General features: G+C 37.9%; 1 protein-coding gene across 1 annotated transcript in view; it reads right to left on the bottom strand.

The window, feature by feature from the left end:
• The window catches only part of LOC135222956 (rho guanine nucleotide exchange factor 10-like), a 90247-nt gene that overhangs the window by 4286 nt on the left and 58028 nt on the right, over window positions 1-27933 (bottom strand). The window contains 15 exon segments of the mRNA XM_064261421.1: window positions 1046-1145; window positions 4829-4968; window positions 5474-5611; window positions 6709-6848; window positions 7088-7277; window positions 7959-8168; window positions 9210-9374; window positions 9736-9960; window positions 10141-10233; window positions 10773-11069; window positions 11392-11774; window positions 12196-12338; window positions 23999-24182; window positions 24185-24337; window positions 24810-26653. Coding sequence (XP_064117491.1) covers window positions 1046-1145; window positions 4829-4968; window positions 5474-5611; window positions 6709-6848; window positions 7088-7277; window positions 7959-8168; window positions 9210-9374; window positions 9736-9960; window positions 10141-10233; window positions 10773-11069; window positions 11392-11774; window positions 12196-12338; window positions 23999-24182; window positions 24185-24337; window positions 24810-26379 — 4131 coding nt within the window. The 5' untranslated portion in view covers window positions 26380-26653.

Raw genomic sequence — 27933 nt, 5'->3', positions numbered from 1 at the left:
AGAATAAAAAATGCAGAAAGCAGAATTGATTTCAACAATGGCACTACTTCACAGATAGAAAATTTCTCACAGACCAAGAATCAAACATCATAAATAATGAGATTTACAGCTGCCTAAGACTGAGATTCACCCATGTATTTGCAGTGTTACTGTTCTTACTATTGCACAAAAATCAGCTAATAGGTTTGTAAACAAAACATTCTTTTTGTTTGGAGTCTTAATTTGCTCTATTCAGTGAATAGCCTCCAAGAACTCATTTGGTAAGCAAATGACCCACAGCTTCTTACTGAACTATAAGTCAGTTTCCCCCAAACAATTCTGAGGGCTTTGTTTGACGTGATAACTTTCCCTATGTTCTGCCACATTGGGATGAGGGAGAGAGGCCAATCAACTTGCTTATCTTTTTGAAAGTTTACAAAGGCATTCACAGAAATTTAACACTAAATGGTATGAAAAGTAAAAAAATAAAACCAAGCATTGCTTCTGATGAAATAATACTGGCAACCCTCAGTATTGTCAGTAGTGTACTGTGAAATACCACTGTAGGTATTAACTCTACACATTCTAAATTAATACAATTCAGAAATTGACATTTCTCTTCAATTATGAAGATCTAAATTAATGGTGCACTAAATATCTGAGTATTAATGTCAATTCAAATTTGTTGAAACATATGTTGCTTGTGAAACAAATCAATTAAGTAACAGTTTTATAGACCTAGCGCCTTTCATGAATGATAGCGAGATAGAGAGAAAGGAGGTACAGAAAACTGTTCAGTTGCAGTGTAAACAATAGAAAACACTAACCTTCTGTTGTTGGGAACATATAAATATTTATTCTTTATCTAATAGCACTCATCATACTAAGCTGCTTGGTTAATTAAAGACAATCCAAGCTTCTTTCATTGTTTCTTTTTTTAAACAATTTCACATTATATCATAGACATTTCTGAATACAGTAATAACATTCAATTCTATCCAATGATTGTTTGTTCAATGTTAATTATATTTTTAACAATAAATTCAATCATATGCCATATAGTTACCTGATCGCAATGGTATTTTATCGTTGTTACAGCAGCAGGAACAGTTGCTGATCCCAGTTCTGTTTGTTTCTCAGGATCAAGACCACTATACACTAACAATCTGTTGAGAAATTACAGGTTTAAGTTTCATGTAATGCTTTTAACTTTTTTATAGTTACTTATCAAAAAATAGGATTGTACACCATACAAGAATAGTCTAAAATCATTCACTTACTGCTGCAGATTAGCTTAACTGATAAATGATTCATACTTCCTTCTATGCTAACTTCTGGAATACCAAATTTAATTCCTTTTACATTTAGGTGTTTTAACCCGGTCAAAATTTGTTCTATAACAATCTACTAGAAAGAAAATTGCAATATACGGTATGTGAATCACTCTTTCAACGCTAAGTAAATCAGTATTTGTAGTGTAAAAATTCATATGGAACCACTAAAGGGGCAATTTTCACTAGCAAACCCCAATAGCTAAGAGAAGTTGAAAACATTTTATTCAAATAACAATAATAGAAATAACGAAATATCTGGTAAAAAGTAATTACAACTGTAATGCAAGAATATCATGACACAGATTAGCATGCTTCTTTATTGTTGCATCCTTTAAACTTCGATAACAAACATCGATAAAAACTGCTGGAAGATTCTTTCACAATTTTACACAAAAATACAAAATATGTTTGGTAATGGACAAGGTATGATTGTAGTTCATAAATAAAATAAGGACGTTGACTACAGATGACGCAAAAAATTTCTAATTAAAATACCACTACAGGACGATGGCCAAACTGTGAATCATCTGATGGTATGTAATCTCAATCTGAATCCCCATTGTTAGGATAGCATTCTCATAACTAAGGTAATTCAAGTAGGCAATGAATCAAATTTGTAGATCTTCATAAGGCTATTTAAAAAAAAATTCTTTCTTAAAGCAAAAACTGGAACAGAAAAGATACCAGTGGCTGGAAAGCAAAGAAAGTGAAGACAGCATAAGTACGTAAATGGCCGTAGCTAAGCCTAAAGATCACAGCAAAGGACATTCAGTCCTAACTACAATATGCCATGCAAGGCATGTCACAGTTAGTGCAGGAAAGATGAAAGAAAATGGCATGTTATGTTCCTCTAAAAATTTCAAATAAGCCATTAATGTTATTATTTTTTTTGTGCACTGACAAGGAACTCACGACTATAAATATAGCTTGTACTTGTACCAATGCAATAAAAGCCATTACTGATTTACCATCCTTTTACCTTCTCAATGCACTTACAAACTGAGATTTAGCCCTAACTAGATTAATAAATACAGGTACTGCAATTTTCTCTAAAATCAATCTTACTGAAGTAAACAGTCAAAACCCAAAGCCCTTTAATGACAAAGAAGAGTGCAGTTAAAAAAAAAAAAAAAAAAAAAAAAAAAAAAAAAAAAAAAAACATAAATTCATGCATGAAATAAATGTTCATAAAGCCAAAAGGCATCAAACACCTGCAAGGTTCTTGAATCTTTCAAACAGAGTTAGCCCCAATCATTATGAGGCCCTAAGATGAATTTGAATTTGGGAGACACCAAAGTACATTACCATCAATAATACTGACTATATTGTCAATGCTGGATCATTTGTACACATAAAGCGTGAAAAACATGAACTGATTAAACCAGTAGCATTGACTAACCAGCTACTTATCAGCATATTGTTCTTGTATGATCACCATAGGCACTCGAAAAATTCATTCAAACACTTGAGGGACATCTGGTAGACATGGGAGCACTAAACCAGCACTAAGTTCATTTATGTATTAAGCAGGTTCTGCTTTGAACATCATCACTTTACTTTCATCAATTCACCATTCAGTAACATTCTTACTTTTGAAGCAAGCACTAATCTTGCACAGCAAAATCATAAAATTAACACACTCAATAACTGTCATAAAGTGAATAAAACCTTTATCTCTCTTGACAATACATTCCTCAAAAAATTTTCAGAAAATCCTAGTCACTTAAAACATACTGTACATCTAAACCTTACTCTATCACTAAAATGAACATTTATCTGAACACATGAGAAACTATGATAAGAACAACTGAAATTTGTTACATCTGCTAGATGAATAAGTGGTACAGTAATATTAATCTATATCATCAATTAACCCTTTAACTAAAAGACATGCCTTGTATATCTTATCTCAAGCTATTACAAAGAATACTTTTAAATTTTACCTTTTATCAAATTTTGCATCTTTTTTTCCTTCACAGGCTAGCTCTATTTGGATCTAAGGAAGTGGCAGCAATGGTCAGACTCCATTAGAGAAAGTTCTCCTTTCAGAAATATACCTCAAGTTTATTAGGCTTTTTTTTTACAAAGAATAAAATAAAACCTGTATCCAAGCTGTTCTTTTGAAGAAATAACTTGCTTTCTCCAAAATCTCTTCTTACTGAACTTGAAAAAGCTAAAAAGGACCTACCATTCTTAAAACTTAACTGTCTGAATGTGAATTCTGAAATCTCTCCCTCTCTCTCTCTCTTCGACTTAAAATTTTATATCTTATTAAACTGAAATCTCAGTTGGTTATTGGTGATTTTATTACATCTAGAATTGGCAAATTGAAAATAAGATACAGTAAATGCAGTATGCCACCTACATCACATGCCAATTTTCACTTTAATTATTAAACACTCTTTTCACATTCAACGGCAAAAAGTATTTATAATTATAGAAAAACCTCTCGTGATTAACAATCCTATCATGACTGATATTACCTTGAAAGTGTGACCTAGAACTTTGACAGTTTTAAGATGTTTTATACCAATCCACACCCTTTCAGAGGTAGACAGTTCCACCTCTAGTTTCACCACCTGTTAGTGTTCTCAAACTACATACAGTTAACTCTAAGTAACACAGCTTAACACTTCTTTTTGAAATATTGTATTTCAAATAACACAGTGTAAAATTTTTCAAAATACTACATACACTATATAAACAGTACATACACATTTATATTTACAGTGTGTTCTGAGAATGATGGGAGAAAAGTTTGTAAAATATCAACAATTTCACTATTGGATAATTTGATATTGTTGATTTTGCTTCCAAGTAAGTGTTACTAAGGGTATTGTTTTTCTTCAATAGCATGTGTAGCCATTAATTATGGGTTGAAATTTAAACAGATCATTTTCACAACAGCTAGAACAGAGCTGAAGTGAGGCATTTTAGAATCAGAATTCAACCAAGAATTTTGTTATGGCAATATTCACAATAGTAATGTTATAATGAATTGTACAGTATGTATATACTTCAGTATTGGTAATATTTATGAGTGGGCAGTGATAACTAACAGAAATGTTTGAAAATTTCTGGCTAAGTGCCCAACATTTAGGTAAACTATGTCAGCTGTTCAAATGATATGGGAAAGAGAGAAAGCCACCTAGCCTCCTCCTACTTCACTTCCAAGAGCAATCAAAATGATTTAGGGCCATGCTGAGTTTATCAACAAAGATCCGTCCTCATAGACAAAGAATAGAAAATGGAGCAGTAAAATGGAAAACCCTACCTGACTTAGCTAGGCATCTACAAAATTCCAAATTATATCAGACAGAGGTAAAGTATTTGAGGAGGAAAGGGAGGTCATGTAGGCAAAAAAGGTATCCATCATTATAATTAATTAATTAATTTTCAAGGTTTGTATACCAGGGTTTTAGAAAGTTGTTATTCATTCTATTGCAACCTATATTACCATGAATACACACAATTTGCATATTTATGTTTTTAAAAAAATAAACACTTTAACTTACTTATGTGAATGAGTTCCCATCCAAACAGTGTGGGCTCGCAGAGAAGGTTCATCCGATGTCGTTGTTATACCAGGAACATGCTGCAGAGATGTTATACACACCTCAACCATGTCTACTCGAACAACCTCTCTCAGACCAACCTAAAACAATATGAATTTATATGTTTCTTCAATAACATTCACTATACACTAGTTCATACTATAAACTATTTCAAACAAAAAAGAATTAAATGTATCTCGAGATAGTAATGAAAAAGAAAAAATATATAACATTCAGAGCAATCTAAGAAAACCTACCATACATATATGTATTATACTTTGCTTTGAAAATCAATAATAATTTTTGTTAAAAAGCTTCCATAGCTCATCAACTTACTTTGAAGTAATTGAAACCAAAATATACCTACTGAACATTACATATACTTTGTGTCAGAAAATGATCTCAGAATGGTATATTTAAATTATAAATAAATACAATACCAAACCAGGTATAAAATTATAGACAGGAATATATATTTCTACAAATTGTAGATGATAAGTTGTGTGCCCTGATGCCTACTGCCACTGATAAAAGGATTATAAATATTGCACTGGACATAGTTACATGGTTTTCTTTATAATGTGTCAGAACAAAAATCAAACTTACTTGTTGCATGAGGTATATGGTGACGTGAGAGGATACGCCATCTGAAGAGCATAGCCAAAGGTATGTTTGATGTCTCCCTATCCCAGAAATTCTACTCGGTCTTGATGAAGTAATATTATAACAGCACCCACATTTTACCTACAAAAGTTGCCATAAAATGAAGAACAGTCTCAGTAAAACATACATTACAACTAATAATTAACAAATACTTTAAAGTCACCATAATATGAAGGACAGTCTCAGTAAAGCATACATTACAACTATTAACAAATACTTTTTATTCTCTTTAATGGTTGGCATAGTTACTTACATATCACTTTGTACACACTTGCACTTAATTAGAATATGCAGGCTTTATTCACAAATATTTTATGAGAGGTATTAGAAAGTAGTTTACATTCAATTTCAAATTAAAAATCAGTCAACAATATAGTGAAACAATAAAAACACTCTAGTACAGCTTTACCAGTTGAAAAAAATTTCAAAGATAATAGCAAAGTCAAATTAATAGAGCAAAAGACCTTAACACCTATAAAAAAAATTGCAAAAGGTCCAATAAGAGTATCCTGAATGAATCTGGTAGGAATCTATTACAGTATCATGATTCCATTATATAATATAGCCAGACAATTTTTCTATATAACATCTATCCTAATGTTTAATAAAAATTGAAAATCCTTGGCAAGAGGAAACAAGAGGTTTATACTTATCTAATACATTAATATCAACATCAGAGTTTTGCTATGATGTAAACAACACTTCCTATACATTCTCTGGCTTTCCTTCATGGCCTGTCAATTCATTATGCCACACATACTTTTCTTGTATTTCTAAGCCCATAAAATTATGTTCAGATTTACCAAAACCCAAGTCATCAAATAAAACTTCATATAATATATAACTGTTGAAATTTTGTGCTCCTGAAATAAACCAGAATGCCTATTCTTACTAGCCATGAAAACAATATGTAGTAGTAACCTTAACAATACATAATGTACTACAATGTTGCTGGCTTTGCACACACCCTTACTATGTACATGACATTTATTGAAATTACTGAAGGAAAAGAAGAGCCATAATCTTCATTAAAACCTCATTAAAAAAAAACCAAAGATGGATATGTGAATCCATGATTTTTTAAATCATGCAATCTCTTAACTCATTTACTAGACCACACATTCCAACACCTGAGCTTTTATACAATATGTAACAACACAATGGAAGGCCATACAAACCTCTGTCTCATGAGGAGATGAAAAAACAGGTAGGGCCTTAACAAACAATGGCATCTTTGTAGACGGTCGTTTCTCTTGCTCAGGGACATCCCAGGCAGGAGAATTTGCAATGTCAAGAGCTAACTGTGCTAACCTTAATTCTGAAATATAAAAAGATTCATTTGTATTAATACTCACTTGCCCGCGTAGGATATCACAATGAACATGAGACAGGTACAGAAATATATATTACGTAATTCCAAATAATGTATACTAATCATGAAACTGGTTTTGAATTAAGTTAATATATAATATCTTGACTTCAATTCATCAATGCCCAAACTATTACCAAATGGTTACACATTATTCAGCAACAGGTTTTTTAATGAAATGTGCTTACCTACTATCCAGTCTTTTTTAATAACTGGATTGTCAGTCTGGAAAGTGTATGTTTCCTTTTCACGTCCTTCTTTGGTTTTTACAGTAAACTGCAAACAACAAGCGTCAACCCATGCCATCTGCTCATCGCGAATATGTAATGCTCGTTGTATACTACTTGCTATTTGTTGGAGGTTCTCACTAGTAAGTCCCTGGAAATATAATCTATTAGCAACTATAGAAATCACAGTAGCTTCAGAACTTAATAACAATGGTTGACTCATTAGTACTTCTTTTTCTTAAAAAAATAACAAGTAAATCCCTCTTTTCTATTAACCTTGAAGTACAAAACACATGCCCCGTATGATATTTCCTGTCCTCCAGAATTATATTTATCAATACTATATTGAAAAGATACATGTGTGCTTGCATGTGTGTGTGGTAAAATGGATTAGTCACATGGAGAATGGACTATAAACTGGTGAATACATACAATTATGAAACTTGAAAGAAAGCTGAAGAATATGACCAAGAAAGCACTACTGTTTGGATGAGATGAAAGATGTTTTCTCTACACATTAGGGATAAATTTTTCATGATTTGCTTGTGATTTCTGTGTACATACACATTATTTTGAGATCACCCTTTTCAGTCTTTAACCCTGTATCATTTCCCTTATGTTTTTTATTCTTTTTTGCCAAGTGTAGTTAATAGTAAATGAACTAGTGCTTTATATTTTTTATTACACATTAGTGTCTTATGAGTTCACCAGTAGCCTGCTAACTGATAAACCTTACCCAACACTGGGCCACAAGATATCTCCTTTAATGGCCATATCAAGCCCTCAAAGAGTCTGTAGTCGGGAATTTTTGTTTTTTACAGATATTACTTACATCATAACTTCCTCTAAGAGATGAGACTAGGGAAGAGATTCTTGAAATGATTTCATAATCATGCATCAAGTTGTTCATCTCCTGACAGAGATTATCTACATTGGAACCCATAGTTTCTTCAGGAATACGAGCCACACTTAAGGTGCCAGATTTGGTGACACCAGATGCCAACAGCCGGCTCAAAGTTGGAGATGAACTTGTGTCCTGTATCTGAAAAGAAAATTTATTTCTTAGTACACATTACTCTGAAGAAGTTTTGATGAGAGAGATGAGAGAATGTTTATCCTAAACAAACTGAATTGAACATAAATTTGCAAAATATTATTTGTATGGTTTTAACCAAAACTGAACTTTAAACATAAATTTGCAAAACATTATTTGTTTGGTTTTAACAAAATATCTTTTATCATGTATCCTGAGGAGTAAACTAAAATATGTCTAATTTTTCCTTTTCAATAAATTATGCTGCCTCATTATTACTAACACAGCCAAACTACACAACTTATTTTAAAAAGAAAAAAATTATACTGACACCTTCACTTTCAACTGAATTGGTGTGAAAAACAGAATAGGCTTTCATGGACTGTAATGTACTTGGAACTTAGTTTTAAAAAGTTTACATAACAGAGAGTAAACTTTCTTTTAACTCAAGTTTAAGTTCTACATCTTCAACAAAAGTGTAGTGTCAGGAGACATTTGAAGACCATGAATATGGGTATTATATATGTGGGATAAGTCTATATGAAAAGGCTATTTTTGTTTTATAAAAATTCTGACTCTTTTAAAAGAATCTCTCCTTTACAATATGATTACAATATGTTATACATCACTTTTTTTAAAAAGGATTTTTTCACAAATTCAAAAATTTTTATGATTTTACTAAGTGGCCAATATCCTTTTCTAAAAAATTAACATACCAATGAATCACCATCATCATGCATACATTAGGTATACTCCTTTTTCAAATTTCAACTTTGTCACTGAAAAAATAAAAATAAAATGAACTAAATAAAATGTTCACACTACTATACCTGGTCCAACTCAATGAATCATGGAACTAAAAGTCCCCCTCCCCCATTTTCTTGCTTTCTTAACACTGTCAAATACGATACATTATTTTACATAGAATAACATTTTTATCAGAAATACTCTTTTAAAAGATAAAAGGAAGCTATACTTGGAAATATGTAGGTTATAATGGATATCATTTAACATACCAAATACAGTACATATCTATGAAAAAGCTCTTACCTCAACGTCTGTTACAGGAACTGCCCACTTGAGGGATAGCCTTTCATTCTGATGTCCGTATTCATCATTTGACTTTGGTACAACTGTTACACAAATTATCAGGTCATTGGTGAGGAAGAGTCGGCGTGCTTTACTCTTGCTAATTAAGCCATTTTGGTTAAATTCCTGAAAAATTAACTAGTTATAAAACTTTGTAACAAAAAGTTATTAAAAGTACTGTACAAAGATTCAAGACAGTATAATTCCAAAACATTAACAACAATGAAAAATGACAATAACTTCAAGGGTTAAATGATGTTCCTAGCTATATATATATCCTATATAATAACATCTTAAAACAGAAACAATACCTTTGCAAAAAAACTACAACATAAAATCAAAACGTTTTAATATGGTATAGACCAAAATAGTATTTCTAAAATAAGTGCTACATACATTTGCATCACAAGGCATTAGAGGCAATAACGATATTAAGAAATACTGCAGAGCATTTGAAAATCAGTACCATTATCATGGCAATACTTACTAACTGCATGACATCATCTTGTCTTAACAGATAACGATTGCCCTCCTGAATACCTCTCAGAGCAAACTTAGTGTTAATATGCTTCAGGGTATCCCGGAATGCTTGATATTGCTCTGCCTCCCGTTTCCTTTCATTTAGCATCTCCGCAAGAGATTCGAGCTGGGTGAGAGCTAACTGTAGTGACATGCGATCATGATGGCCCTGAGGAGTGTGCTTCAGAAGGTCCTGTAAGATATGCATGTTATCAATAGTGAGGAATTCAATCTTTAAAGATGGGTTCCTTTTGTATAATTAATTCTCACATTATCAACTTAGAAAGCATACACAATACATTCATTTCAATTATAAGCTTATTCTCAGCTAGTAACTTGTAGTTTTTAAAACAAAACAGTAAAATAGAAATACCTGAAGGAAGAGGATGAACTGGGGGAAACGCTGGACAGGTTTAACCATAAGTCCAAAGAATGACAGTCGATCAGGCGACGTGATCTGACGCATCTGGAATATCATATAATGTTAATAGTAATAATGTTAATAGTAATAAGGCAAATTAGTTTAAACAAAAGGATTTACAGAGTCATTCAGCACTGCAAAAAATTAATTTGTAACACTAAAAACACACAATATTACTGGTTCTATTTTGTATGAGAATTCAGCTTGTTGTCTAACATGACCTATGAGACTCAAATGCGAATGGAAAAATTAACTGAATGAGGCAGTACGTATTACCTACTCTGTATCATCTATATATAGATTATTTCCTTCCTTACTTTGAGCTTTCCTCACAATATGGACCAACCTCAATGAATGTCCCATGAACCCAAAAATATACCAAATACTTTCCTAATTCAATTTTGCTTTATGTCATCCCAGCAAGAAATGAAAACTCAAAGAGACATCAATCTACCTGGAAATGAAGATCATATCCTGTACCAAAACTTTATTAAGTTCCCTGATGTCCTGACTTCTCTGTGAATGCAATTGGAGATTACTGTTGTATACATAAACTAAACTTACATACAATTTTGAAAAGTTACCTTCAAAAAATCTGCAAATGCAGTTTTCTTCTTTGATTCCTGTTTTGCGACTTCCATGGCACGTGTAAAATTATTTATAAAGTCACTGTAAATATCCAAGACTATAGCCTTGGAGAAAGAAGCGACGAAAACATCCCCAATTTTCTCCTCACGGTCCCATTGCCGTACACATTCAGCAAGAGCTATGCGGAACAATGTGTGGCACTGGAGGATCTCAGACACACGGTGGAACAGGGTGGCAAGTTTGGCAGTGTTGAGAATGGGTGGTTTGGAGTCACCAAGTGGCTTCTTGTAATCCTGTAAAATAATGATTATACTTAGGGTTATAATAATTTACATTCACCTCGAGGAAAATTTCATGTTTAACCAATTATATTGCAATGAAACACAACATAGGACACATGCTACCATATAAAACTAATATATTTTTCATTTAAAAGGACATATCCAATCATGTAAGACCAACATATTTCTCATCCCTAATAAATTATGAGTTGGTAATTTTCAATTATATATGTATCAACTACAGATACAACTACAGGGTCCCAATAACATTAACGCTGATAATGATTAAACTCATAATAGCAACAGAATAAAAAAATTGATCTTTACAACTTACATTGACTAGCCTCTGTAAAGTTGCCACATAGTTATTTTCACTATGTACTATATTAGCTACGATGTGTCTCCTTTTGATCTGTTCGGGACTGAGTCCCTGGGGCATCGCTGGAAGGGCAGGGGGCTGATGTCTGCGCTGGAAAGTGTGCGCAAATACGCCCCCATTTTCAGAGAAGAGACCCCCGTGGTCTGCATCCCCTTCTTCCAAAAGTTTTGGCATCCTGTGATTGGTACTGATAGTGCTGGCACCATTGGTAGTAGCTGTGTAGCTGCTAGTGCGTTCGGCATTAGCAATGGTACTACTTCGTCGTTCAACGTCATAATTGACGCTTTTGCGCAAAGAGAACCATCGGTAGAGTTTACTGTCGGGTGTGGAAGGTGGGTCTGAAATAAAAGGTTTGATACAATATAATCTATATTCCATTAGAACCAGTGACATTAAGTTTAGTTGGAACCTTTCAATGATATTATTTATATATATATATATATATAATATATATATATATATATATATATAGATATATATATATATATATATATTTATATATATATTATATATATATCTATATATATATATATATATTTTATATCTGTGACTGTGTAATAAAAAACCATTTAGACCACAAAAGATGCAACAATAATCACAAAGTATGTCTACCACAATATCAAATATCTTGGCCTTCTATGTACCAACTTGGTGCAACCACAAGTTTTAAGGTGATCTTGTGAGGCATTTTTATAATGCATGAATTAGTCAGTACCTGATAACCTCAAGCTTAAGCTTAAGAATTACTGTACTACTCACTTTCCTCTGATGGTTTAGCCGTTTCCTTTGGTGGATCCTCTTTGGAGTCCCTCCGAATAGCATCCTTCAGACTCTTGCTAGATTGCCTCCTTTCCCGCCACTGTTCTCTCTTACGCAGAAGGCGCTGTTTGAAGTTCTCCAGGCTGAGGAGATTCCATACATTTATATATCAACTTTCACAAGGACAGTATTTTTATGAGGGTTCCAAAAATTTCTGGAGTGAACAATCTGTAATCTGTTTATCTGTTTTTCCATGGAATTTCCTTTCTTCATTATTCAATTTAAACTGGGAAAATTTTAATTAGATATTATGGTGAATTCAACTCAAATTCGAATAATGTACATGGAATATTGAAAGAGGAGAGATATAACAGCTGCTGCAGAAAAATAAAAGAAAGTATCAACAGTACAAAAATAACAAATCTAAAATAAAAATAGTATTTTTCCTAACATACAAACCTACACCTTCACATATCCTTTACATTAACACACAGTATACAGTACAGCATATACTTTGGCTTCAAACCATACCTGGTAAGTACACTATACATAAATGGAGAGTAATAATTTCAGGGAGCCTATAAACAATGGTTTCTTGGTAATACTATTTCAATGAAAAGTGGCCAAAAAAACTGATTGGGGTCCACTATGGATGGCTCTCTGGTGATAAGTCTACCTGGGTCACCTGCCTGATAATAGTTCTTAATGTTCGGTCACCTATGTCTACTACCCAATGTCCATCTGAGATGGCTCCTGTTATCTTTTAGAATGGTGTCAATGAATTCCAGTTCCTTGTTATTGTATAGACAAGTGCTGTTGATAAGCAATGAGGGGCTTACTCAAAATGTCTGTTAAGACTTAATTTCTGTTATATATGAAAACCCATGAATGCTTCAAGCCATATTTCACAACTCTGTTGTGTTTTGTAAAGACGGGGAATGTCAAGAGCTCTGCCTGAGATAAATTCAGTGGTCTTCAACCTTTTTGAGGTCATGGCCTACTCTAGCCATCTCCAAATACCCATGGCCCACTACTTCAGATTTAGAATAGGAAATGATAAGTCCAAAATAGAATGTATAGTTCCTGGAACTGGAAGATTATTACATGTTATTACCATAAATTCAAAATATACATTTTCATAAATTCAAGAAGAAAATATATATTAATTTTTAATTTTTATATGGTTTATTTATTGTATTTTTTTTTTCCGCGGCCCATCTGATAATCAGCCCATGGCCCACAGGTGAAGACCTAACTAGACTGATTGATACTTTGCAAACACATACAGTACTTTGGATTGTTATTTGGTGAAACTATGCATTGTTTTTGTTGAGTGAAAAAAGAATAGGTTTAGGATCTGAGATGATTAAAACCTTTCTTGTTAACTGCAACATAAAATCTATTTCACTTGACTTCTTAGAGGCTTTATTGTTGATTATATTATGCAGGGGAGAATAAAAATGGCAAGTTAACGAATTGTCTCAAATTATTTTTCTTTGAGTTGTGTGAACATAAACCTCTCAAAGAAGATTGTAAGCCTATAACTACTGGAGCATAGCAACATTTTCGGTGACATACTGAGAGTACTGTTAGAGGCAACGATCTAATGCTTGGAAGTACATATGCACCGAGTCTTATAAAATAAATTAAAATATCATTATTATCCAAGAACGTGAAGATATCACTTTATCTTAGTTAAGAGGTTGGACGGGAAATAAAAGTTCCGTTTCAAACTTCTTATTTAAGATAAATTATTCCCGAAAGTCCGATAACTCGAGTAACCATTCGTTTGGTCTTGAAAAAATCTACAATTACGTAATATCTGTGTAACCGATACTGCTGGTGTATGACCAGTTCCTACTCCCACGGCTAGCGACATTTTATACAGATTATTCAGCAACGGAAATTCTTGAGTCCGTCAAAATACGACTGACGACACTATCTGGCTAGATACGCCGGTGGCAACATCAAGCTTTAGGCCGATAACGCGACATCAATAGGCTTTTGGTATACTGAATGCACTCATTCCAATTATCAAGAGCACACTCCTTAAAAAATGATGATAAAACCAAATGTTTTTTCATATAATCTGATGATGATGAAGCGGGTAAACATTTCTTTACGCCGAACAGGAAGTCTATATTTTTAACTTCTAGTCTCAGCTCCCACGATTACCTGATGCTTCCGCTAAATTGTGCTTGTTAAAACCTTTGTCTACGTGTGTTAAGGATACACTTATGTGGCTATGAAGACAAGTTACCCAGTTACTCTACTCTGAGAGAGATATAAATAGTACAATAAAATTTAATAACGAGGTTCACAACAAATAGGCGCTCTCAACCATAACGAAGTCTACGTATGCTGAAAATATAAAAAAAAATTTGGTGATCTCCAACCTATCAATCAGCGCTTTTTAACGAGTCACAACCCATTAACGACAGTCAATCATAAACATAAAAATAATAGAACCCGATGTTTACAAAGAACCAAGCAGATAATTAAATTTACGTAGGGCAAACAAGTTTTAAGTTACACAAGAGAGGTGAAAACTACGGCTTGTAAAAGTCCAAAGCTTTTTGGTACATCGGAGAATCGGGTTACAGGAAACCCTCCTTAATTTTCAACAATCCCTGCGTGTACAACACTGAGATTGCAGACTCCACTGTCATCACAGCAGACAAACAACACGAGCCTGTCGGAAGAAAAAAAAAAAAAAAAAAAAAACAACAACAACAACGAGCCTGTTCGGAAAAAAAAAAAAAAAAAAAAAAAAAAAAAAAAAAAAAAAAAAAAAAAAAAAAAAAACAGAAAGCGGACAGTGTGACCGAACATTGATGGCCTACACTCAGGCAGGCTTCCACAGAAATAACCCTGATACATAGTCTACACTTAAAGGTTTGTATGATTTGTTTGTTTGTTTGTATGGTGTTTTTACGTTGCATGGAACCAGCGGTTATTAAGCAACGGGACCAACGGCTTGACGTGACTTCCGAACCACGTCGAGAGTGAACTTTTATCACCAGAAATACACATATCTCACACCTTAGTGGAATGCCCGAGAATCGAACTCGCGGCCAACGAGGTGGTACGCCAACACCATACCGACCACGCCACTGAGGCGCTTCTACACTTGAGAGGACAATATCAACAGCGCCTTGACTTTGATACTTGATCACAAGTTTGAACGCAAATCTTTTGCAGTCGGCGTCCTCTATTTCTTCATAAAACAAACCTAGCAGCTACTTTTCAGTTCTTGCTCCATTTCGGCGACTAGGGTTGCATTTTCAGTCGAAATTAAATAACTTATCAAATTGATTTTTCTTATTTTGTTTGGCAAGGCTGTCAAACAGACACAACCACATACACACATACATAATGTATGTGTGCATATAAAGAATGCATTATGCTCCAGAAGGGATATGCATAAGCATGATATCGAGAACAGGCTGTTCTAATTTAGAGATGCCTTCATCAAAAGAATCTTTGGAACGAAGCATACTACATGAAAAGTAGAGAAGACCAGACACCTAAATGGAGAGAGAGAGAGAGAGAGAGAGAGAGAGAGAGAGAGAGAGAGAGAGAGAGAGAGAGAGAGAGAGAGAGAGAGAGGATCCGTCTTCTAATTAAATACCTTGCAATTATCATACGCATTTGGTAACAAATGTTGGAAGCAATCATATTTTTCCAGTTTTTACATCGACTCAACAACAGGTCTATATTTTAGGATAAAAAAAAAAACAAAAAAAAAGCTTCCCATTACCCGAATATCCGTTTTAATAACTACCACGTACTTATTTTGATAGTAAAAATAATGAATTTTCCTTTGGTGTACAAAGAAATAAAAAAGCAGCATCATCTGTCCTCATTAGTGACCCGGTTACCCGGTGTCCGTAATTATGCAATTAGCGGGCATTGAGACCCCATTTTACGGACAGACGCCTTTCATTTAGATAATGACACCGGACTCGGCTGCGTAAAAGGTTGCAACCGAGGCAAAGGCAGTGCCAAAAACCGTTGTTATTAATGTGCCTTTGATGAGACAATCACGTCACGCCAGATACGGATGTATGCAAAAGGCGGTGGACGTTCCGTGAACAAATATTCCATTGATTTATTTGACATTTCAGCAGCGGTTGGCCCAGGAAACGAAAACATTGAGGGGAGGGGAAACTCCCTGAATTGTTAACGCAGTTCTTAGGTATACGCTCCAAAGAACGTGGTTCAAAAGACATGGGGGAGGGGTCAGGTACAAATGTCAATAACTTTGATGTTAAAGTTCAAAGGGCTCTGTGCAGTGGTGATGGTAGTGGGGGAAATCCTCACAACTTTCAGGTTTGAAATGGACAACACAACGGAGTATGTTCTCCTTCCAACATTAGGATTCTACAGGGAACTTTCTTACGAAATCTACACATCTGGGGTTACACACACACACACACACACACACACACACACACACACACACTGCATCTAGGAATATAAAAATTAGGCCAAAGTACAAGCACTGGAACCTATGAAGTCATTCAGTGCCGAAAAAAAATTTGAGAGAGAGAGAGAGAGAGAGAGAGAGAGAGAGAGAGAGAGAGAGGTTTTCAAGGTGTGATAGGAGGAAAACCTGGATCTACGTTATGCCATCTGTCACACCATAAAATCAACAGGTTCGGGAGATTAGCTTTTCACCTGGGTCTGAAATATATAGTCGAGTAGATCTAACCCTGACATTTAACCACAACTGTTTGGACAAGACCAAATTTCTAGGTTTCTCGATACATCTAGTCCAAAGTTACAACTGACACAATACGAGAATAGATTACGATTTTCTGACGAGAGAGAGAGAGAGAGAGAGAGAGAGAGAGAGAGAGAGAGAGAGAGAGAGAGAGAGAGAGAGAGAGAGAGAGAGGTGTCATATTCGATTTTTTTTTAAATAATACCCGACAATCATTTAAGCTAAACATTCCTTTCAAATTTGTATCTGAAGTATACCCGAACAGTGATGTCAGCAACGAAACCTAAACACATGAGATTTTAGAAACTTGGGGGTTGTAAACGCCCCCACCAATAACTTTCCTACTGAGTCAGTTTTCGAGGAACTGTGCCCAGATGAACAGGGCAGCGCCGAACCGGCGGATGAGGGGGCGGGAGAAAGAGAGAAGAACATGTCCCCGAATGTGTGCACGGTTATAATATCGACACCATCATAACCGTTTACTGTTACATAACGTACGGTGAAAGGTTCCCGCATTGTCGGAGAATATCGTGAACGTCATAACTGAGCAGAGAAAGCCGCGTTTGTTGTTTTAGATTTAGTTGACCTTATGCCAGCACGGGCTCTTGCTCATAGAGCAGCCCGTAATAAAAAAAAAAAAAAATAAAACCTCGCACGTGAAAATATCTTATATATCTTCATGTAACTTTGCGGCTTTTTTTTTTTTTTTTTTTTTTTTTTTTTTTTTTTTGCAGATTCAAAAAAGGTCGATAAACAACGAAAACAAGGAAATACATAGAAAAATATAATGAAATGCACGAGTCATTTAATCGCAACTTTGATTACATAATCGAGACGAAATGAAACTTGGTTGTCTAGATGTTTATCAGATCTCTTTATACTGCGTTTATCTGAATTGCATTATAATCAAATGCGCGATTATTAGTTTGTTAACACATAAGAGATTTCGTTGTGCATTCAACAAGAATCATTCTATGCCCGATTTTAATATCGAGACCGATTAATTCTTATACTGACACCTACTCTGTGTGTGTGTGTGTTTGTGTGTGAATGTAACGGAAGTTTTAAAGCTTGTAAATCGTACCATATATTGAGCAACACCAGCGCTCCGCGAGTTTCTTCAAAACCTCAAATCACCGTAACCTCAAATCATCTTTGATAACGATAAAAATAGATACGTTATCAATCAAAGTCTTTTCTTAGCAAAAAGACACCAAAAAGCCATGGAACAATATGCCTACAAAAGTTCCTCTCTAGCGAGTTCAGTAATGCTATTTATTTATCTTTTTCATTTTTTTGGTAAATATTATAAATAAAAATATCACTAACTTCTCACTACTGCTGCGAAAACTGAAGTTCAAGCTGGCACTTCGACGCAAATTGCTCTTGGGCGTTTTCACCTGGTCCCTGGTGTCGATGGAGGATGACCTCTTCAGGACGTCTTTCGGAATCCCTCCTCTCAAGGAACCCAGGGACAGCTCCATCATGCTGGCGCTCATCACGCTCAGGTCCATCATACTTTGAGTCCTCAGGCCGCGGTCGTCATCGAGGGTCGTGGTCGACGACCCAACCGGATCGAAGTCGGCACTCTGGGCATCGTCAGTAACGTCGGGGGAGCTATGGGCGGGATCAGCTCCACACCACTCGTCACTTTCCTCGAAGTCATCTCCGTCGTGAAGGGCTTCGCCGTCGCTGCCCCCGGCTGCTGCTGCCGCTTCTTGGCCCCTCGGAGGCGACGACGAAGGGAGATGAGGGATGCTGGATGTGCCACCCTCCCAAAAGGTACTTCGTCCTTGTCGATTAACCCAGTAATTATCCGCAGCGTCGAACGTGGAACCTGCTATGCTCCAGCGGTTAATTGGTAACTGACTGCTCGTCGAGTGGTGGGTTCTCATCTGAGCTGTCGATTTTGGCATGGGGGTATCGACATGTACAGGCTGCCCTTCTTCGATGCTTTCTTGGGAGCAAGTCGCTGGGTTTCTGTGGTCGCTATCTTCACCATCAAAATCCCCTGCGAAAGATTTTGTGACTCCTTCATTAATATTGGCGCCTTCCTCGTCGATGGTGAAAAGCTGCCCCGACCCACTGACAATACTCCGACACGAGCTTCCCCTGGAGAGCCCCTTCGTCAGCTCAGGGAAAAATCCGTGGAAATTAAAGGTCACGTGGTTTGACCCGCCGATGCCCGAAGTGCTGGCTTCCTCGAAGTGAATTTTGTTTTCGTCAGAGGGCCTAGTAGGCGTCGATTCGAGCAGAAAGTGAACACTTGACACTTGATGGATGTTGTCGGGAGTGCCCTCTGATTCACTGTCACCACCGACAGCTGCTCCTCCTCCTCCTCCTTCGCTCAGATCCTGAGCCTCTGTGTTCTGCTTGACCTCGGCCTCTGACTCGTGGCCGACATCATCATCCTCGTCCTCGAGACACTCACTACAGTGGCTCTCCTTGTCGACGTAAGGGAGGCAGTGCCACTCACTCAACTCCTCCGACTTCTCCAGCCACTCTATCCCGCTCTCCGTCGATATCCCTTCGATGTCGAGCATCATGAGCTCGTCGCAGGACACGCCGAAGGGCGACTGAGTAACGTCCTCTTCTCGGTAACAGTCAGAGTTGTCAAACGCGCCCGAGGTTCCGTCCAGCATTCCAGGTATCTCCGAGAGGTGGGTATCGGGAGTGACGTCATAGTTCGTCACCACATGGGTATTAATGGCCTCTCCGTAGTTTTCCTTGGGGCATCCCGTGTCGTCGGAGAACTCCTGCTTACTCTCAGAGTATTTGCGACGGGAAAAGAAGCTGCAACTCGAGGACCTCCTGGCCTTCCTGCCTTTCTTATTCTTCTTGGGTTTGGACGAAGGAGTTTCGTCCACTGACAATTTCCTGGCCAAGGACGCTGGAGGCGCCATTGCTTCATCACCCTCGTGCTTGCACTGCACTTCCTGGCTGGTGGGATCGAGCGATTACGTCATCAAGCCTGTTTCCTTCTATCACAATACCCAGGTCCTCAAGCAGCAGCAGCAGCCACAGGCACAGGCACACATACAAGTTTCACAAGCGCGCTCGACACTTCACTTGAACGTCACTCCTAATCAACCTAATAATAAACAGCAAAGCTGCGCTTAAGCCGCGTCGTCTCACTCTGCACTCATCACACAACAAACAAGACCAATAAGCGCCACACTGCCTCACTCTAATGAGAATAAACCTATCCCGCAGCGTGTGCTGCTAGTGCTGCTGCTGCTGCTGCTGCTGCTGTTGTTGCTGGTATCACAAACACACCGATAAGCTTTCTGAGTCAGATAGCCGTCGATAACGCTCCTTATCGTCACGTCAATCCGACTCTAAAACATCAGAAAACACGGAGATTCTGAGCGCAATTATAACGTCACGTCACCACGAACACCTCGTTCTAATACACGGAAATCACCAGAACAGCGAGAAGAGGCCTAATGCGTTTCCATTTGCAAGAGGAGCAGCGTGTGTTTCCCCTTCCTATCATTATCACTTTCAAACAGGTACTGGTTGGCTCTCTCTGTCTATCTTTCGACACACCACACAGAGACTACACCCACCTCCTACCCTCTCAATGCCCAACCCAAGAAGGGGTCGCGTTCACCTGCCCTCGAGTCCGGACAAAAAACCCTTTGCGTAACTGTACATATGTCAACTCGTAAATTTCGAGCGCGCCAGAGCGCCGCAAGCAACACGTAACGTGACGCTGCGAGAAATACAATAACAATGCGGTGATTTTCTTAGCCTCGTTTCAGAATAACTGCAATGGGTCTTTGTGGTCGCCACATTATAACGCTCCGATTGGGGGGAATTAGACCGACGATTTTCCACACAGGCGCTGGTGCAGAGGTGCTGCTGAACCCTGGCCTCTCCCGACACCAAACAATGACGACGGGAGAGCCGAGACCCTGAATCCATCTGACGGAATTATAATTGATAACGGAGTATGCGACGAGGCGTCCCGATGGAAAGGCCAACCGAAAACACACGTGACATGGCTACCACACGAAAAAGTCGACGCTTCCTTCCTTCACCGGGCAGATACAAACATCGTTTCTTCCACAACACTTGCGAGAGAGAGAGAGAGAGATCAACACTTCGTTCTCTAGAGAGATACAAACACATGAGAGAGAGAGAGAGAGAGAGAGAGAGAGAGAGAGAGAGAGATCAACACTTCGTTCTCTAGACAGATACAAACATCGTTCTTTCCACAACACTAGAGAGAGAGAGAGAGAGAGAGAGAGAGAGAGAGAGAGAGAGAGAGAGAGAGAGAGAGAGAGAAATATTTCTCTTATACTAAGAATCACAATTTATCTTGTTCGTAACAATGGTTATGATTAACTTTTCCTGAAATCGTTGCGGGGTACGGAGGAAATTCCCTTGGTGTTCCCTAATATAATGAATGACGTAATTGTCTAATAATTCCTTGTAATCATCAACGTCTTTCTACTCTAACTCGCCTTTGCTTTTCTAAAGTGACGTTTCTCGAGGAATTCACGGTAGGTAAGGATGATGGCGGTATTGTTCTTAACATATTCTTACTGGTGCCGTGCTGTGATCTTAATAGAATTTAACGGTTTCAAGGTACCACACGGAAGCCAAAGAAACAGGTAAGCAATCGCAATCAATCAATCAATCAATATATATATATACATATATATATATATATATATATATAGATATATATATATATATATATATAGAAAATAAAAGACCCATAAAAACACTATTTGAACGTTGCAACCATATATTTCGAGCACTTCCTTCTGTGCTCCTGATCACTGGAAAATATGGACATAGGATGTCTTACAAGAGTATATATACAAAACATATGTAGGTGTGGCAGAAAGTCTCTGTTTTGTATATATACTCTTTTAAGACATCCCATGTCAATATTTTACCATGATCAGGAGCACAGAAGAAGTGCTCGAAATATATGGTTGCAACGTTAAAATAATGTTTTATGGTAAATTTATCTTCATATTATATTGTTGTATTACAGTAAAAAGACATTCACACACACACACACACACACACACACACACACACACACACATATATATATATATAATATATATATATATATATATATATATATATGTGTGTGTGTGTTGTGTGTGTGTGAATGTCTTTTTACTGTAATACAACAATATAATATGAAGATAAATTTACCATAAAACATTATTTTAACGTTGCAACCATATATTTTCGAGCACTTCCTTCTGTGCTCCTGATCACTGGTAAAATATTGACATGGGATGTCTTAAAAGAGTATATATACAAAAAACAGAGACTTTCTGCCACACCTACATAGTTTTTGTATATATACTGTAAGACATCCTATGTCCATATTTTACAGTGATCAGGAGCACAGAAGGAAGTGCTCGAAATATATGGTTGCAACGTTCAAATAGTGTTTTATGGGTCTTTATATATATATATATATATATATATATATATATATATATATATATATATGTGTGTGGTGTGTGTTGTGTGTGTGTGTGTGAGAGTCTGGTCACAAGGAAAGTGACAGCGAGACCTTTTACCTTTTTGCTTGAAGGCTTTTTCCCCGTGGCCAAATACTCCGTTTAGAGAGAGAGAGAGAGAGAGAAAGATTTTGAGAGAGAGATGAGATTGAGAGATGAGAGAGAGAGAGACGAGATGAGAAGAAGAGAGAAGAGAGAGAGAGAGGGGAGGAGGAAGGAGGAAGGGGAAGGAGATGAGGAGAGAGAGAGAGAGCGAGAGAGAGACATTTGGGGACTTCTGCGCCAGATATGTACAAGAAAATACAAATACTAAAGAAAGATGGATCTATAAGTAGTGAAACTGTATTACCCTGGAGTGCACATGACCATGACATTAACGGCAATTTCCAGCTCTGACAACGAAAACAATCTCCTCTCATTGTTACAAATAAATCTGACTTTTGTTATCTAATTTCACGAAATTATTCGTGTTGCCAAGGTGGCTGTCATTCGTGAGAAAAATAACAAAAATACTTCTACGGAATAAATGCAGTAGGAAGTTAATATTCTTCTTCTGTTAAATATTCAATATATTATTATTATTATCATCATTATTATTATTATTATTATTATTATTATTATTATTATTATTATTATTATTATTATTTTGTTGGAAATAATGGTAGTTCTCAACGAATTAATCTCATACGTGGTCTTTTCCATTCTTCCAATAATTCGTTTTTCTGACTCAGCTAGGTGGATGAGCAGAATTCCAATATTCATATTTGTCATAATTAGGATATTTGTCAAAAATATTTAATTAAAAATATTCTGTCATATATATTAAAAAATATATAATATATTTTTTTACAAAATATCTTTGACAAATATCTTAAATATGGCAAATATGCATATGGGAATTCTACTCAACAATCTAGCTGAGTCAGCAAAACGAATTATCAGAATTGAAAAGGCCCTGTATAAGATTGATTCGTTGAAAACTGCCATTATTTTCAACAAAACATATATCAAAGAAGGTCTGCTCCCTGCATATTACTATTATTATTATTATTATTATTATTATTATTATTATATAGAACATAAACCCAATTCATATGGAACAAGCCCACCAAAGGGGACACATACTTGAAATTAAAGCATCCAACGAATATGGTCTTCATTTGAATGAAATAACGGAACACAATAGAATGTATATAAAGAAGAGATCAGTTGTCAGAAAATAAAAAAATAAATGAACAAATTAATAAATAAATAGATAAAAATGCAATTTAAAACACAAGAACTATTTTAAGGTAATGATGCTTTGCATCTTTGTTGGAGCTTTTGAAGTCATCCGATGATTACAGAAATGTGTTGGTGAATTTCCTTTAATGAAAACTAAAAAAGGAATTTCGAAAGCTCTGTGTCGTTTCAAGACCGAGCTTGAATTTATAACAATCCAAATATTGCAATTATCAATAAAGTTATGAATTATCACGATAATCATGGCACTTAGTTGGGCCCCTGGGACTTGACAGATCAACCATTATATTTCGTGAAATGATTAAGAAATGAGAACACAACCATCACTGAGACTCACTTGGGCGCCTGAGACTTGACGGAGCCGCCACCACTTTCCTCCTCGTTGCTGGAGTAGGACTCGAAGTCTTCCGACCCCCAGGAGTCCGAGGACGACAGCTGCCGATGGACGTGGAGGCGGCGCGAGACCCAGGTTTCGTCGCCCACCACTCCGCCCCCGCCCCACCACTTCCTTCCTCCCCCGTAGACCCTCCGCCGATGCTTCCACCGCCGCCGCCGCCGCCTCCACCAGCGCTGCTGCTGCCCAGGTCGGAGATGTCCTCGTAGATTCTGTCCTCGCACCAAGGGCCGCTCAGGGTACTTGACCGACTCGATCTGCTTGATCTGCTCGATCGGGAATCTGCAAGATTGAAAAAGGGGGGAAATTGGTTAAAAATGTCGCCCTCGTAACCTCATTTGACTGTAAGAATTTCACACACTTTCTATAATACAGGCAGAGCAAAATCATGATACTTTGAAAACAATCAAATTCAAACGAGCAACTCAAGATGTTAGAAACATAGAGAAGCCGACGAAAATAACAGAGAGAAAAAAATAATAATAATAACACCATTTGCCAACAAAAGAAATAGGCAAGAGTATATTACCATGTAACAGAACAGAACAAAACATTTGTTTTTGAAAGGTTTTTCCCGCAACCAAGAGGCACCAACCACAGCCAGCCAGACAGACAGCAGTGAGTGAGTAAAGGTGAGGAGTGATTGATTGATTGTGCAGCACGCCCAATAACCAAGCCAGTTAAGAAGCGTTTTACAAAAAGCAACTATGACCATCCAGAGGCCTCCCGGAGGCTGCCCCTCTCACCCCCTTACCACAGGCGTCCTGGGCACTGCGGGCTATTTTATCATCGTCGCGGCTATCTTTGCGCTCGTCGATGCTCTCATAAATGGGCTCGGGCACCAAGGTGCCGTTGGCACCACTAAAATTCCCTCCCATCGCAAAACCCTCCTGACTGGGGTCCTCCAGGCACTCCTCGAAAATGACGGTGTCCACGTCGCTGTCGTGCACGACAGTGGCGGCGCTTTCCTCCAGAGACGACACGCCGCTCATTCGGTCGTCGTGCAGGTCATCGTCGTCGTCAGGGTCGTCCTCCTCCTCCTCCTCGTCGCTCGGCGCACCCGTCTGCTTGAGGTCTTCCAGGCACTCGTAAACGTGGCTGCTCGCCGTTTCGACGCCTTCTTTGGCACGCGAGCTATCATCGCTCGTTATGTGAAGTCCCTCATGAGCTGTTTCGGCGTGACCCAACCCTTTTTCAGTAGGCTTGTCGCCGCCGAACTGACACGTCACGTAACCCTTATCTCTGACGACGGGGACGGGGTCGCCTTTGCTCACGGTGGCGTAGTACGGCTCGACAATAGCTGTTTCACCGGAGGGAGTGCTGAACACGCTGGGAGGCGCCATCTTCGGAGGGAGGATCCCGTTTTTCCTGCATATTTCTGGAAGAACCTTCTCGTCGGGGGCGATTTCACTGCCAGCAGATGAAAGAGGGCCAGTGGTAACGGTGCTTTCAGTGTCGACATCGTCAGCAGTCATCTGCACATCAAGATCGCAGGGGGCATCCATTGCTGACGTCGCATCGCATTGCTCTCCCTTGAGAGGGGCATCAAGATCACCCTCTTTTAGCAGAAGGGCATCTTCATTCCCTTCATCAACCTCTTCTTGATCATCGAGAATTTCACCACCGTTAACGGGGGAAGACGACAAGCAAGGCATTCCAATGCTCCTTGGAATTGAGTAAGTTTCGCAATCGACTCCTTCGGGAAGGTTTCCGTGGAAGGGACGCTTGTAAACAGTCTCAAGTAAGGGATGTGTTTCGAGCTTCGGAGGGGGAGGGGGAGGTTGCGAGGCGCAATCCGTCACGTCCTCCACTAACCTGGCGTCGTTGAAGGAGGGAGTGTCGTAAAGATTGTCAACCTCTTTCATGGTCTGAAGTTCGGGCAAAAGGCGACAGATAGATGTCATGAGGTCCGTCGGACTCTCGTCGGAGTCGGAGTTCAACGTCTGGATGTCCTGCAGGTTTGACGAGGCAATTCCCTCGGAGGAGTCGGATAAGGAATCGCCCCCCATGGTGGCGTAAGGATTTTCGGCGTCATCGGGAACATCGTCACTCACTGACACTCCCTCCTTGCTGACGTCTAAAGGCAACTCGGAGTCAAGACTATCGGGTGGGGTGAGAGGATACTGCGTGGGGCAGATCCCTTCCTCGTCCCCTACATCCGTCGCGAGGGGCGGAGGGGACGGAGGGGGCCCCTCGGAAGATCGATCAAAGCCCAAATCCTCTGGGCCCTGCTCCTCGGAGTTTTTCCTCTCGCCAGAGTTCCTCCTGAAGGTGTTCTTCATCGCTTTCTCCACCTGCTGGCCGACGCTGCGTAGGAGGAACATGACCCATACTTCAATTGGGGGACATGATCACAACTATCACCGATACGTCCCCAGTCGACGGCAGTACATAGTACACAAACTGACGAACATCAGTCGGACACACATCAGTATCCCTTATAACTCAGCCTTGAATGGAACAATCACTGTGACACTTGGTGACCAAAAGTTTCATTCACAAGTCTTAAATGCCGTTATAGTATATGTTGTACCAGGAAAAATGCACTGTGTAAGTTTCACTTAAATTAGGGGCACATTATCAATCAATACCTGATGCCTGAAAGGGAAATGGAATGTTAGCAGAACATAAGCAGCGTTAGTCGAGAAAAAAGTAATCAAGTCGATGGCAATTTTATTACAGTTTTATATATAAAAAACACTCTTGTATATTAGTAAACTCGCGTGTTCTACAGTCCGTGGATATTTTATGAGCGTATAAGCACGCAAGACATTAAGATAATAATAGTTGTTTCTGTAGACTTGTGTGGACGTAGTCTATACATACTACAGGTTTATAACCACTTCCGTGTGTGTCTGATGATGCTAGCAATATTACAAGAATGAGCAAATGGTTAAAAAACAAAGCACTGCTTTCCAAGCACTGACTTGGCAGGATACCAATTCCCTGCATGGGCTAAAAATCAGGTGTCCCTTCATTGATAAATATATTACAAGCCACTTGTGGAAACTACAAAGTGAAAGTAAACACCAATACTGCCACTGCTATATTACTATACACATGAAAAGCCCACAATACAACCAAGAACTCTCAAGTATCATTACTTGACAATACAGCACAAATTAAACATTACGATCATCTGCTTCCTAACTTGACTGAAAATAGGTCCCTCCGAGACAACGAATAAAAGACCCGAAATTGATGTAAAACAAGCCCCCCCCCCCACCCCCCCCCCCCCACCCCACAAAAAGACAGAACAGTAGTTGAATGGGTGAAGATCACATTTTTTGTTGTTAATTGTTAAAATAACTGCGTTAATCGTAGAATTTAGCACCGAATAGTGATTACGACCCACTAAGAGCTAGTTATTTATGATTAACCTCAGTCCAGGTCTGAGAGAGAGAGAGAGAGAGAGAGAGAGAGAGAAGAAGAGATTGAGAGGGGGGGGGGGGGACTTGAGATCGATTCCAGACGGGGGTAAAAAGGACTCTGGTCCGTTTCTTGACAAATGCATTATGACTCTGTTAACCTCCTCTTCCTTCTTGCTAATGAACATCATATTCTTTGGAAGTTCGAATTTCAAGTCAACGGCCAAATTTGAAGTCACTGGCCCCTGTGGGCTTGTTCCATATGGATAAGGTTCTTCTTCTTCTTCTTCTTACTCTGAATAATAATAATAATAATAATCTCACTATAATGGGCGTTATGTCTGTCCGCCCGTTTGTCATTCAATCACGGCCAAACGGCTGGTCCGATGGGCATGAAACTTGGCATGTTATAGTGGGGACCCCTAAGATGATTTATAATGGGGTTTCATCCTAACCCACAACCTCCCTTATTTGCTACTAATAATAATAATAGTGTATCGAATAATGAAA

The sequence above is a fragment of the Macrobrachium nipponense genome, chromosome 8 (genome assembly GCF_015104395.2).
Source record: "Macrobrachium nipponense isolate FS-2020 chromosome 8, ASM1510439v2, whole genome shotgun sequence".
NCBI lineage: Eukaryota > Metazoa > Arthropoda > Malacostraca > Decapoda > Palaemonidae > Macrobrachium > Macrobrachium nipponense.
This window is presented reverse-complemented; position numbering and strand designations above follow the sequence as displayed.